Source organism: Belonocnema kinseyi, chromosome 4 (genome assembly GCF_010883055.1).
Source record: "Belonocnema kinseyi isolate 2016_QV_RU_SX_M_011 chromosome 4, B_treatae_v1, whole genome shotgun sequence".
NCBI lineage: Eukaryota > Metazoa > Arthropoda > Insecta > Hymenoptera > Cynipidae > Belonocnema > Belonocnema kinseyi.
The window spans coordinates 24,619,262-24,631,860 of NC_046660.1; the positions used below are offsets into that span (position 1 = coordinate 24,619,262).

Below are 12,599 nucleotides of genomic sequence, written 5' to 3' on the forward strand. Positions count from 1 at the left end.
CATTATTTGGTTCCAAAATCAATCTTAGATTCATGGTGCCCTTCAAATAACGGAGAACTCGCTTAGCCGCTGTCCAATGGGTATGACTGCAGTTTGTGTAAAATTAGCTCAGAGCACCAACTGCAAAAGCAATATCTATCCTGGTATCCACAGCCAAGTACATCCAAGTACCGACTTATTCCCTGTACTCGATCCGCTAAAAGTTTTGTATGACAGTCTTTACTGTTGACCATTGCGCAGTTTTTATTAAACATCACTTTACAGTTATTACCGGTAATCTTCGTGATGCATAGAAGATTACTTCGGAGGTCAGGGACATGAAGGGTGTTCTGTAAAGTCACACTCTTCTTCTCTCCAGCTGTGAATTACACTTTTCCCCCGGCTATAATTTCGGATGACGCATCAGTAGTTAAATCAAGATTTCCGGGTTTAGAATCAGTTATTTCCACGAAGTTGTCTAATTTTTTACAGAAGTGGGATGTCGAACCGCTGTCCAGGGACCAACTATCACTGCGATGTACACTTTTCGCTTGAAACGCCGATTCCTTGTCCAAGCAATTTTCGCTCGCGCACAATACGAAACATTTGGCTAATTTCGCCGACGATCGGTCCATTCCACCTTTTATTTTACAATGCCTAGCTTTGTGGCCGATTTCTTTGCATCGATGACATCGATCAGGAAATTCTTCCTTACCATGCGATCAATTTTTTTTCCGGTTTATTTTTATTCCCGTTCCAACGTCCTTTCGCGATCATCACATCTTGAACCGCACTTCGTACCTTATTATTTTGAGCATCACCTTCTTCGATGATTTTAATACGGAGAATTTCGGGCGCTGGAAACGTATCGCCTGATTCGATAGCACATCGAAAGTTTTAAAAACTGTTCGGTAAACTGTATAAGAGTAGAATCGCTAAAAGATCGGGATGGATGTCGACTTCCATTTCAGTTAATTTATCGATCGCGTGCAAAAATGTACGTGTTTGCGGACATAATCGCAATCTTGCATTCGTTGCAAAATCAGTTGCTTCAGCAATGTGGCCTTCCGGATCGGACTCCGAGATTGGTATAGTTTGCCTTCCAGCCTCAACCACATTTCCTGCGAACTTTCACATCCTTTGACTTGATTGAGCTCTGACAGATTTGAGGCGAGAATAATATCGGACTTCGCTTTACTATCGCTGGTTTCCTATGCACTACTTCCATCTGGATTTGCCATGTGTCAAAGTTATCCTTATTCAGGGCTTCAATCCTAGCTAAACCCATTGAACTCGTCTTTATTCGCAAGCTTCGACAACTTTGACAACAACAAAAAATTTAAACTCTATACGCTCCTTCACGTGCACTGAATGTTTCTTGTTATTCACGATCTTTCACTTCTGTTTTCTGGGCCCATAACCTATAGAGCAGGTACCCGGAAGGTGTAATAACATTAATTGATAAACTAATCTGACTTAACTTGAATTTAATAAAGTATAAAACGAGATATATTTTATAGCATGGAAATTATTTGTCTAGAATTTTCAAATTCAGTAACATTAGACCCTGTCAGCAATTTTATTATTCGGGAATTTTCCTATTCTGAAATTTGACATGAATTTTTAAATTATTTACATTTTTAATGTTTTGCGATAAAAGTCCAGCAGCATGAATGCACGTTTCGCGAATTTGTTTGTTTCTAGTCAATAGATAGAGTTGAATGTGAAACAGTTACAACAATTATTCCACACACAAACACACAGACTTTACTCGTGATGTAAAGCAAACTTTGATATGGGGGAATCACATTACATTTTTCCTCATACATTGTTTTTCTTGACTTTCAGCGAAATACCGAGTTAATAAAAAATACAAAATCACAAACAGCATTTTACTCTATAAAAAGCTTTTGCATTTGGAATTAATATTCCAGTTTGTTTCTGAACTTTAAAGAGCTACTATCGAGTGTATAGCAATGTCTCCCATTTTTATCGCTTTTCTCATCGTTGGAGTTGCATCTGGGTGTAAGTATAGTACTATTTAAACCTTCATTAATTATCGTGATCGTTTCGATTTTTCAATTGAAATTAAAATTCTTATTTTTTGCTACTAAACTGGTGACGTATTTAAAATTAGCATCGACTTTGAAAGGTGTCAACGCCGTTGAGAATAAGGACAAAATATTTTTGTTTATGCCGTTAGCAAGATTAGTCGATAATGCGTTAAATGAGCCCTAGTTAAAGTGATTTGCCCATTTATTTATCGAATTATCACGTAAAAACGACGAGAATAAAATTTATATTTATAAGGAACTTTGTACGTCCACTTCAACTATTGACAGGTGCTAGGTAATGTATTTTAAATTAAACATGCTCGCACATAAAAATTATTATTCAATGAATTAGGAAATTTTTTGAAATGATTAATAACTTTAAAAAAGCCAAATTGCCAGTGATAAATATTTTAAAATATAAAATCACTCCATTCAATGAACGCAAAATTGAATAACCTTCTCAAACGTTTAAAAAAAATTATATTTCAGTGTCACCTCTGGACCAGGAAATCGGGAATACCGGGAAATAAATGATTTAGATTTTAATCTTTTTTCAATTGTGATATTATTCACTTTACCGAGCGTGATTTCAAAATCTTTACTTTAAAATTTTTTAATTCAGCTGTTTATTTTTAAGCGAACATTTATAATTCAAAGAATTTTAAGTTTCATTCTTAAAGGTTTACATATTTGAAAACTAAAAGAGTTTGAATTTCAAAATTTTGGATACATAACAGTTTTATTTTATTGACTGTGAGTATACAAAAATCAATTTTTACAATGGATTTGTACTTTAAGTAATAAAAAGTTAACAATAATTGATTTTACAACGCAATTCTAAATCTTTTTATAATTTAAGAATTTCCAGACATTAAGGTTAAGACATCCGATTAAAACTTAAATTTTTACATTGTCATCCTGATGAGAACGTATTGGTTTTATGTAATGTTTCACTTTGTCGGTTTTCATAAAATCTCAACGTTTTGAGATCCCCTGAGTCAGAAAAAACGATTTTCACGAAGGTGTTTGTCTATCTGTCCGTCTGTCTGTATTCTGTATTCTGAAGGCATAACTTTAGAAAAATTGATCAAATTGGATTCTGCTATGACACAGTTTTCAAGGTCGTAAAAAAAAACGAGTTCGTAGACCAGCTATTTTCAATCGAAATTAAAAAAGTGAACGCATTTAAAACACTTTTAAATCCACATTTTTTTACGATTTCAAAATTCTATGTATGGTTATTCATAGTAATCAGCAACTCAAACAATTTTCCCTATGACTTTTTTCTGCAAAAAGAAAATTATTAGAGTTAAAGCATTTCTAAAATCCAAAAAAACAAACTAAAATGAACATTTTAAGCCAAACAACGCATGATGTGCAAAAAATTCAAGAAAAAAAACGTTGATTTTTCAAACCCCTATAAGGTTATCATAAAAACTTTTTTTATTCGGTCGAAAAGTTTAAAATTCAAAATTTGATAGTAACAAAAATAATGAAAAATCCAAAGATTCCAAGTTTTTGCCACATTATGTAAGATACGAAGAAAATTAATAACCTAAAATAAGAGCGCAGGAAATTTCTATAAATTTCTTATAAATCACGGTTCGATAGGAAGCGTATTTTTTGTTTTTAGTCATGAAAAGAATATTAAAAATGAAAAACAAAATAAAAAAAATTTGGAATAACGACATAAGCTACGAAAACACATGAGACAAAACTTGTTTATCCAAAAAAGAGCTATAATTTTTAATAGGGCACGTAGTTTGTGCTCTAGTCGTGAAAAATGACATTCAAAATAAGAATATTAAATTTGGTTTAAAAAACGACACAACGAAAGAACTAAAATATACAGATAAAAGTTATTCACCTATAAATATCTATACATACATTACACAGCCACACAAAAAAGAAAGTGTGTGGATCTGGTAACAAGACACACTTATTCCTATGGATTTTGGGGCGCTGAATTCAAATTTGGTTAAAAAATCACCCGTTACGTCATGGTTGAGCCATAACCTCAAAAAATGACGAAAAATAATGCACTGAGGCAGATAAATTTGAAAATAATGCCAGTGATGCAAATTTTCACATCAAAAACATGTCGGCGACTGTGAAGGATCAACCCTTGCCTGATATCAACTCATTTAACATAACTTTACCCAAAAGAACCTGACCTCACCTAACCTGAATTAACAGAAATTTATTAAACTACACGTAAAGCTCTGGAAGCATATTTTCCCAGTAGCAAATGTGTGCTACATCGAATGGGTCAACTCGAGCCTAACCTAGACATAAATCTAACCTAGCCTAACCTAACCTCACGAAACAAAATTGAACTGATTGTGTTGTCCCGTTGTGTTTGCGGTACCGTTTCATTCAGCTTCGGCTTAACCTACGTTGAGGTTTAACCTATCCTAACCTAACAAAACCTGATCTAACCTAACCTAGCCGTATGAAATTCTACCACACGTGTAGCTATTAAGTGTACGGTTCTCAGCCTTAAACGTGTGCTATATTTAATAGCTTGACTCGATCTTAATCTACAAATGAATCTAACTTAAGAGAACCTAACGAAATTTTGCTTAACGCAACACAACTTAACTCAAGTGTTCCCGTTGGAACACAATAAAATTCATTTTATTGTACTACAGGTGGTCAAAAATTTAGACGCACATTACTCATTTGAAGAAACTTAGAACTACAAGTAGAATTGACCCCATTTCAATTAACCTGACAATGTTTGCATCAATTAGACTGTAGAACTGTAACTTAAACATGCAAATGAATATGAGTTTTATTCAAAAATTTTTTCTCTCTGCTTTTCTTGGACTTAAGGGATATATTTAGACCTACTTCAGTCTATTTTCTGCCTGCTATAACGTGTCCTTCTTTTTTTGAAGGAACGATGCGAAGGGTTACGCTTACGTTTAAGACCTACATTCGTTTCCCTTTTCAACATCCAGCAAAAATCAGCCATCATAACCTCGTCCCATCTACCCTGATATCGTTGTTCCATCACTTCTAATCTTCATGAAAACGTTTCCCTTGTTCTTCGCGGAAATCACCAACATTTTCTGGAAACTTATCCAGATGGGAATCTAGAAAGTGAAGTTTTAAATTCATCAAGCAGCCTAACTTTTTGTAGCTTCTTATCATTTTCGCAACAATATTCTCGTAGTCTAGACTTTTTTTGTTACCGAGGAAATTTGCGTTTACTGCTTTAAAACTTTCCCAAGCGTCCATTTCAATTTTCGTCATGTAACTCACGAAATTAGTATCTCTTGTCAATATTCGAATCTGTGGTCTCTCAAAGACTACTTCTTTCAATTTAGCGTCTGAAACATTAGGGAATTTACGGGATATATACTTATAGCATTATCCATCTTTGACTAACGTCTTGACAAATTGCTTCATGAGCCCGAGCTTTATGTGGAGGGGTGGTAGTAAAATATTTTCTGGATCAACGAGGCTTTGGTTAATGATATTATGAGAACCAGGTTTGAATGAATCTCTTAAAGGCCAATGTTTTTTTCTGTAATGATTGGCTCGATCTCTGCTATTCCACAGGCATATAAAGGATGGCTATCTCGTGAAACCCGATTGCTGGCCTAATATCATCGTTACGATTTTGAGATCACCACATATTTGCCATTTGTGATTCGTGTAATTAACTTTTTCAAGAAGCATTTTAACATTGTTATATTCTTCTTTGATGACCGTTGAGTGAGCTATAGGGATAGGAGTGTAAGTATTCGTCTTATGCAGTAAAACAGCCTAAATGCTGCGTTTTGACGAATCAATGAAAAGTCGCCATTCTTCGTCTCTGTAAACATTTTTCTTCAAGTGGTTCATTAGCCCGTTAACGTCAGTGCAGTACGTTAAAGACGTCTCTTCGTCTTTAACGGAAAACTTTCTGAATTCTTTGTCCCTATTGCGATAGAATGAAACTTTTGTCTTTGGCTATAGAAGATTTCTTCTTTTTAGAAATGAAGCGGCAAATTCAGCACCGTCTTTCGGTGATCCACGATCTCTAATAAAACCATTCAGTTCTAGTTGCGACATTAATATTGGAACCCTCAATTTCATTTTATGGACGCCATATTCGTCATCTTTTTCGTTATCCTCATCGGAATCATCAGAAATATTTTCTGTTCGATCACTGGTTTCACTACGGTCTCCATGACGTTGACTTACAACTTCCATTCTATCATCTTTTAAAGCGCTTAAATCAGTCTGGCCTGCATTTTTATTGATTTCAATTGCTCTTGTAACTGTGCACACATTAATGTACGAAGTGTTACTTCTATTTTTGGCGTTGAACCTTTTGACGGAATTCATGCAAAAGTAGCAGTCCTTCGCAATAACGGGTTTTTTCCATGTGGTTGGTGTAGAGTACTTGCGGTACTTCAGGTTGTTAGAATTTCTTAGACGATACATCATAAGTCTGCAGGTATTGCGAATGACGTGAGGAACCCATTTTGTTTCTTGGAGCAGCAATTTACGGTCAAAACACTTTTCGTGAAGACTTTTTACTTCGTCCTCGATTGATTTTCGCAAACTGCTCACTTCATATTTACTGCAAATGTAACAGAATGAATCTGAGCTATTCTTGCAGGCATGCGATTGAGAAATGCTCGCGGTTTTTTCCCATGTAGCATGAGGTTCTACACCAACCAAGTGATCCATTGATGAAGAGCTACGGTTGCATGATGATGACGTCGGAGGGCCCTCTTTCCCACCCTGACTAGACGCCGATACTGGGTTTTTTCCCTGCATCGTAATACACTTTTTACCTGTGCCTGCCATGACGGCATGAACGCCGTTTACCCATGGACTCAGCGAATGTGGATCCGTTGCCCACCGTCACCACGTGGAGGTGCCCTGGTCACAGGCATAGGCGAATAATGATAGCAACAAGCGGTTACGAACAGCTCTTCAAGGATATTAAGACTATTAAAAGACAAACAAATTATTTTAAATATTTTATTTAATATTATCCAGAGATTTAAGAGTTCTCAGTAAATTTAATGAAATTTTTTATTTTGCAACTTTCCAGAAACTCATCGAATTTCACGAATTAAAAATATTCCAGGAATCCTTGGAATTCTGAATATTAAAGTATTTTGTTCTAAGTATTGCTCTAAATAAAAAGCTCTTTGATTCGAAAAAAATAATTACATAAGAACGCCTATATAAGAAGTGTTTCGGGGGTTGCCTTGCACTCGCCTTGAGACTAGATCAGTCTCTGGAAAAGTAAACAGTCTATTCTAAACTGGTGGCGACCGACTTTTGACACTGACACACACTGGTCTTTGTCATTCAGGGATTAATTGAAAATTCTCAATTTTACAAGCATAGCGCTGCAACAAATTTTTTTGTATATAATTGAACTTAATTTTATTATTTCAGAACATGCAGTGGATCAGGATTAAGATATTTAAAAAAAATGCAAATAAACTTGTGCAGAAATTTTGATGGTCACCGAACGAGAAAAATGTAAGAACCGGAAGAAATGAAAAACGAAACAACTGAAAATCAAGAGACACAAGCGATTTTCAGTTGTTTCGTTTTTTACTTATTGCGGTTCTCACATTTTTCTCGTCACTCAATGTCCAATTAGTATGCTGTTTTCTTTAAGGACATTGAAAAGTTCAAACACGTATCCATTGGATTTTTGTGTTTTCCCGACTATCTTTATTCACGACTCTTGAGTCGCAGAGGTTCATTTTTTATGATATAATCAATACCTCATCAAGAAAGAGATTTTTCCTATTTGAAAGCGTCTATTAATTGCATTTGTTAAGGAGAACTGTTAAAAAAAATGAGAAATATTGTCAAACGTCACTTTCCTCCATCAGAATATTAATTTATGGATAAAATGAACAATTAGGCACAAAAAATGGATATTTTCTATCAAAGAGTGACGGTTTAATGCATTTATTAATCAGTATAGTTTATAACAATCGTAAATATTTTGATTTTCTATTTCTGTCATTGAATTGTCATTTCTGAAGGCAAACCTAATGATTGCGTAGAAAAAATGCATTTTATATAAACAGAGGCACTTCTTTTTATTAAATTTGTTTATAACAATGAAAAAAATTATACTTTAGTGGTTCCTTTCAACGAAACATTAATTTTACACGACTTCGCGGGAAAAAACGTGAAGAAAAGTACTTCCAAGTTTCAATCTACAGCAATAATCGATTTTGTTCATAAATTTGCTTATAACAATTGAACAGATTGCACGAACTTCATCTCAATTATCAGGATTTGTTAATCGATTGTCAATATATCATTTTTGCACCTTTTTGAGGTAAAATCAATGAATGCTACAGAACACGCGGCTCAAATATGAAAAATTATGGTATTTCGGCATTTTGCAACTTGAATAACAAACAAACAGAGCCTTTTTAGCAAAATCACCCGCGACAGACCTCTTCAGAATTTAATTAGCTTTAATTTGAAAAAAAAAGATGGAGTCGAATTAAAATTGTAGTGTTACGTCCTGAGTGGGCGTACAGAAGGGCTATAATAGTAGGATTGGTTAAATGCAATGAGCATGAGCAAAACATAAAGAAACTATTTTTTTTCGTTTAAGTCTCCCGAGCGGCTGAGAGACTTAAGAGAGTGGGTATTACTCTGTTAAAGGGAGGTCCCACCTTGTTTTGCAAGCTATATATACAAAGATAAAAATTAAGTGAAATAATAATAAATGAGGAGAAGAATGAAAATTCAAATAATTGATGGTTGGGAGTAGCAAGCCTTTATTATAAACAATTGGAAGAAAGATCGGCAAAGTAACGCCACAGTAATATATATAAACACTTACAAAATGATGCCGAAATCCAGAGATGGATGCCAGGTTGTCGTAGGAAGCCAGATGTCGACGAAAGAACTCAATTTGTTTTACTTTTAGATTTCTTTTAAAACTACCGAGACGATCCTCGGGCAAAGGAAAATGATTTTAAACTAATGTGAATGAATCTTTGCCTTCTCGTGAAGAACCTCGTGTTTGTGTCTTGAGCCCCGCGGAATACTCGTGGCTTTGGTCGTTTACGTCCCAAAGGATCCAACGCGAACAGAAACCCGGAAATCAACCCGATACCCAACTGTCCAGTCAGGCTGAAGATGAAAGATCAACTGATTTTTTTGATGAAGCTTTCCTGCTTGCGGGGGCTGCGTCTGCCCCTCCACTCTCAAGTTACCCCCAGCAAGGCCCAAGACGCCGGGGTAGGGATCTTTGAACATTTTCAGTCAAAGGTTCAAACGGGTCCCACCAGGGCTGGTGGGGGGTATAGAGAGGTGACGTCACTGACGGTTATTTTCGAAATTGGAAATTTTAGCTGGCCCAGGGTTGCAGCTTGTTTCAATCCCTTTATGGCTGTAATAAATGAAGGCCCGGATTAGTGCTCGGTTATGACCGAGACCGTCTCAAGGGACTGCCAATTTTCAATCTGGCAAACAAATGCTGGTGCCGATGTTGCTTGTTTGTTCGAACCTCTGATGTAAACTTCTTAAAATTAAGAGTGTTAAGGCACACAGACTCCCGAAAATAGGAGAGCTACCTCAAGAGGTTTCGGCTAGGGTATTCATTCCGGATATTTTTGTTAAAGCTGGTCGACTGGATTTCTTTTCAACCTGGCCATCATCCCTGGAATTATGGAAGGACAGTACTAAATTAAATGCTAAATTATGACTATGGAAACAGATGCATCTGAGAAACTTAAGATAAACTGCGTAAATCCTTATACTAAATATTTAAGGTAGACCTGAGATCAAATACCTCTAGTCTCTTCTCGCGAGGTATAATAAAAATAAAGAGGGTGTGAGGTCAAAAGGAAAATCTTTAAAAATCTCTCGGACGTTACAGTAGGCTCTGGATCATTTTGAATCCCAATTTTCTAATTCGCCGCACTGTGTGAAGTGGTTCCGACAGGAGCCACACAATGTGGCCCCTTGCGCTCCATTTGGAAAATCAGATCGGGCCCGGATCGGACCTTGGGAATAAGTTAGGAAATTTCTGCACGGAAAATTTCCTCTAAATAGATTTTTTCAGGATGCTATAACTTGAAACGTATAAGTCGTATAAGAGAAAATACATTTTTTTAGATGTGCAAAAAAGGTTACACTTGCGTTAACTCATATACGTACAACTTTCATCTACGAAGTAAAGTCATGTTTTAAAATAAAGTCAAGAAAAGTCAAGTCAATTAAACTTAAGTATAACGGTAAAACTTTTCACCCTGTAATTTGAACTTTGACTCAATTTAGTAGCCTCCCTCGAAAAATTATTGAATTTTAACATATTTTCAGACATAGTATGTTGCGGTCAATATTCTATACCTGCCCAATGTGAAAATCCTTGTCCAAAAACGTGCGCTAACCGCAATGATCCTACAATTCGTCCATGTCCTAGAGTAAGTATAAAAAATATGAATGTGGAATACATGTTATAATCCCATAAAAAATGACTTTCTGTCTTTTATTTTTGTTAAATGCAGAAGGACCATAACATTAATTATATAGATGCTGTTTTAAGTTAAACAATTATTGATATCAATGTGGTCTTTGAGGATGTTGTTATTAATTAATTTAATATAGATTACAATGTTTTCCAATAATTTACAATTCTTTTATTTCAGCAGATATGTCGAGAGGGTTGTAACTGCATGGACGGATACGTGAAAGATGCGAAGCAGAATAATGAATGTGTTTTACCCAAAAATTGTATCCCATAAAATACAATGTAAAATATAATATATACTTAAGTGCAAACAAATTTTTTTCATGTCATTAAAAATATCTTGAACTCTTAAACATTTTTAAATTCGATTATGAACTATAAAAGTTCTTAAATCAAATCCTCACCAGGCAAATAATTCTAGTAAATAATAACATTTTTGAGTCCAAGCATTATTGACATTTAGCAGAAATTTATTATTTTATATTTGTAAATCAGTGTTGGAACTGAAAAGAGTAAGTTAATTATTGTTTAAAACAAGAACATTCTTAGGTTCAAGGAGGTTGGGAATTAAATATTTAATTATATTATTGCCATGGCGCACAATGGAAGAAAATTTACTTTTTTTAGTTAGCTTGACGTTCCGAACTTTTGTACTCTATATTTGTTTATTTATCATTTTTCCGCTCAAAGTATTGCAAAACTCAAATTTTTTACATAACAATTTTTTTCGCTTTGATGACTGATCAGTCAAACTTTATATATTCTTAAATGAATGTTCAGGGTCTCAGAATACAAATAATTTGTTTATGATTCCATTTACTTATTAATCTATTATTTACATTTATTAACAAAGCTATTCAAAAATGTATAATAACCATTGTTATAAACAATTCTTGTGGCCAAATATTAGAATTTGCGATTTTTCCAATTATAATTTCATTCAATCGCTAGCGCGTCTTTACGTATTCTTTAAAATAATAAATATTTAATAACATTCGATAAAATAAAACAATGAAATTTTTGTAAACAAATTAGATAAACAAACTCAAAATGTTGGCCCTTTCGTATAGAAATCTTTTTGCACTGGGAATTTTTCAACTGTTCACAAAAATATTAGAAAAGTTAATAATAACCATTGTTGTAAATAATTCTTGTGACAAAATATGCAAATATAAGGTTTCATCTAAATTTTAATTTTCTTCAATTGCTACAATAGCCGCGGATATTCCTAAAAAATGTATCTTTGATAATGTTTAGTAAAATATTACAAATTCAATGTTTATCACCAATTTAAATAAACAAATCCCAAATGCTGGTAGTTCACTTGAAAAAATTCGGGGTTTCAAATGCAATAGATTGAGAATGAATCAAAACACTGCATGCTGAGATTCATTAAATACTGATGATTGAAGGAAATTATAATCCAAAAAATCTCAAACTTTAATATTTTGCAACAAGAATAGTTTATAACAATTGTTGGCATGAACTTTTAATTAGTTTTGTTATTGAATGCCATTCCTACATTAATGTGAAGTACTTTTAGCAAAAAATTGTTTTTGCCGATAATAATACTATCCGTCAATTTGTTCATAAAATTAGTATATAACATTTGAATGGAATAGTAAACAAATTATTTGTATTCTATGAGTCCTTAAACATTCATTTCAGAAAATATAAATTTCTCCTGGTCAGTTACTAAAGCGTAAAAAATTGTTATGTACAAAATTTTATTATTTTAAATTTAATTTTCATTTCGGAACCTCAAGCTCTTTAGAATTTAATGAACTTAAATTTAAAAAAAAATTCAGACGAAAATTGAAGGCTCAGGACCTTTTTGAACGAAAAATTTCATTTTAATAACATATAATCATAGAAATATAAACATCCAACTGCTTTCAAAATGTATCTCAAAAATAAATTTTATTTGTATTAAACTACATATTTTCATGAATTTTTCTTTTTTAAAATAATTAGTAATAGTTACCCTTATTTTTTCATATTTTTTGCTGTTTTTTTTGCAAACAGCATCAAGTCTTTAAATATTTTCGCTTTTGCTATATACAATTCAATGCAAAAGTCAGACCTAACTTTTGTGGCGC

General features: G+C 33.8%; 1 protein-coding gene across 2 annotated transcripts; it reads left to right on the forward strand.

Moving 5' to 3' along the window:
• The first annotated feature begins 1,936 nt into the window (after positions 1-1,936).
• LOC117171984 (venom peptide SjAPI-like) lies at positions 1,937-10,984 on the forward strand. Of its 2 annotated transcripts, none has more exons than XM_033359690.1 (3): positions 1,937-2,004; positions 10,350-10,453; positions 10,679-10,984. In XM_033359690.1, exons 1-3 carry the CDS (start codon positions 1,956-1,958, stop codon positions 10,772-10,774), a joined length of 249 nt encoding a protein of 82 aa, XP_033215581.1. In that variant the 5' UTR covers positions 1,937-1,955; the 3' UTR covers positions 10,775-10,984. The 2 variants fall into 2 exon arrangements, with proteins under 2 accessions (XP_033215581.1, XP_033215582.1); XM_033359691.1 differs by having other exon boundaries at positions 10,682-10,984.
• Positions 10,985-12,599: the final 1,615 nt, after the last annotated feature.

Bases quoted from the DNA above. Each gene is read 5' to 3' on its own strand.
- LOC117171984 (XM_033359690.1), top strand. From the start codon at position 1,956: ATGTCTCCCATTTTTATCGCTTTTCTCATCGTTGGAGTTGCATCTGGG. The intron at 2,005-10,349 runs GTAAGTATAGTA...ACATATTTTCAG, and splicing joins CGTTGGAGTTGCATCTGGGT to ACATAGTATGTTGCGGTCAA. The intron at 10,454-10,678 runs GTAAGTATAAAA...CTTTTATTTCAG, and splicing joins CAATTCGTCCATGTCCTAGA to CAGATATGTCGAGAGGGTTG.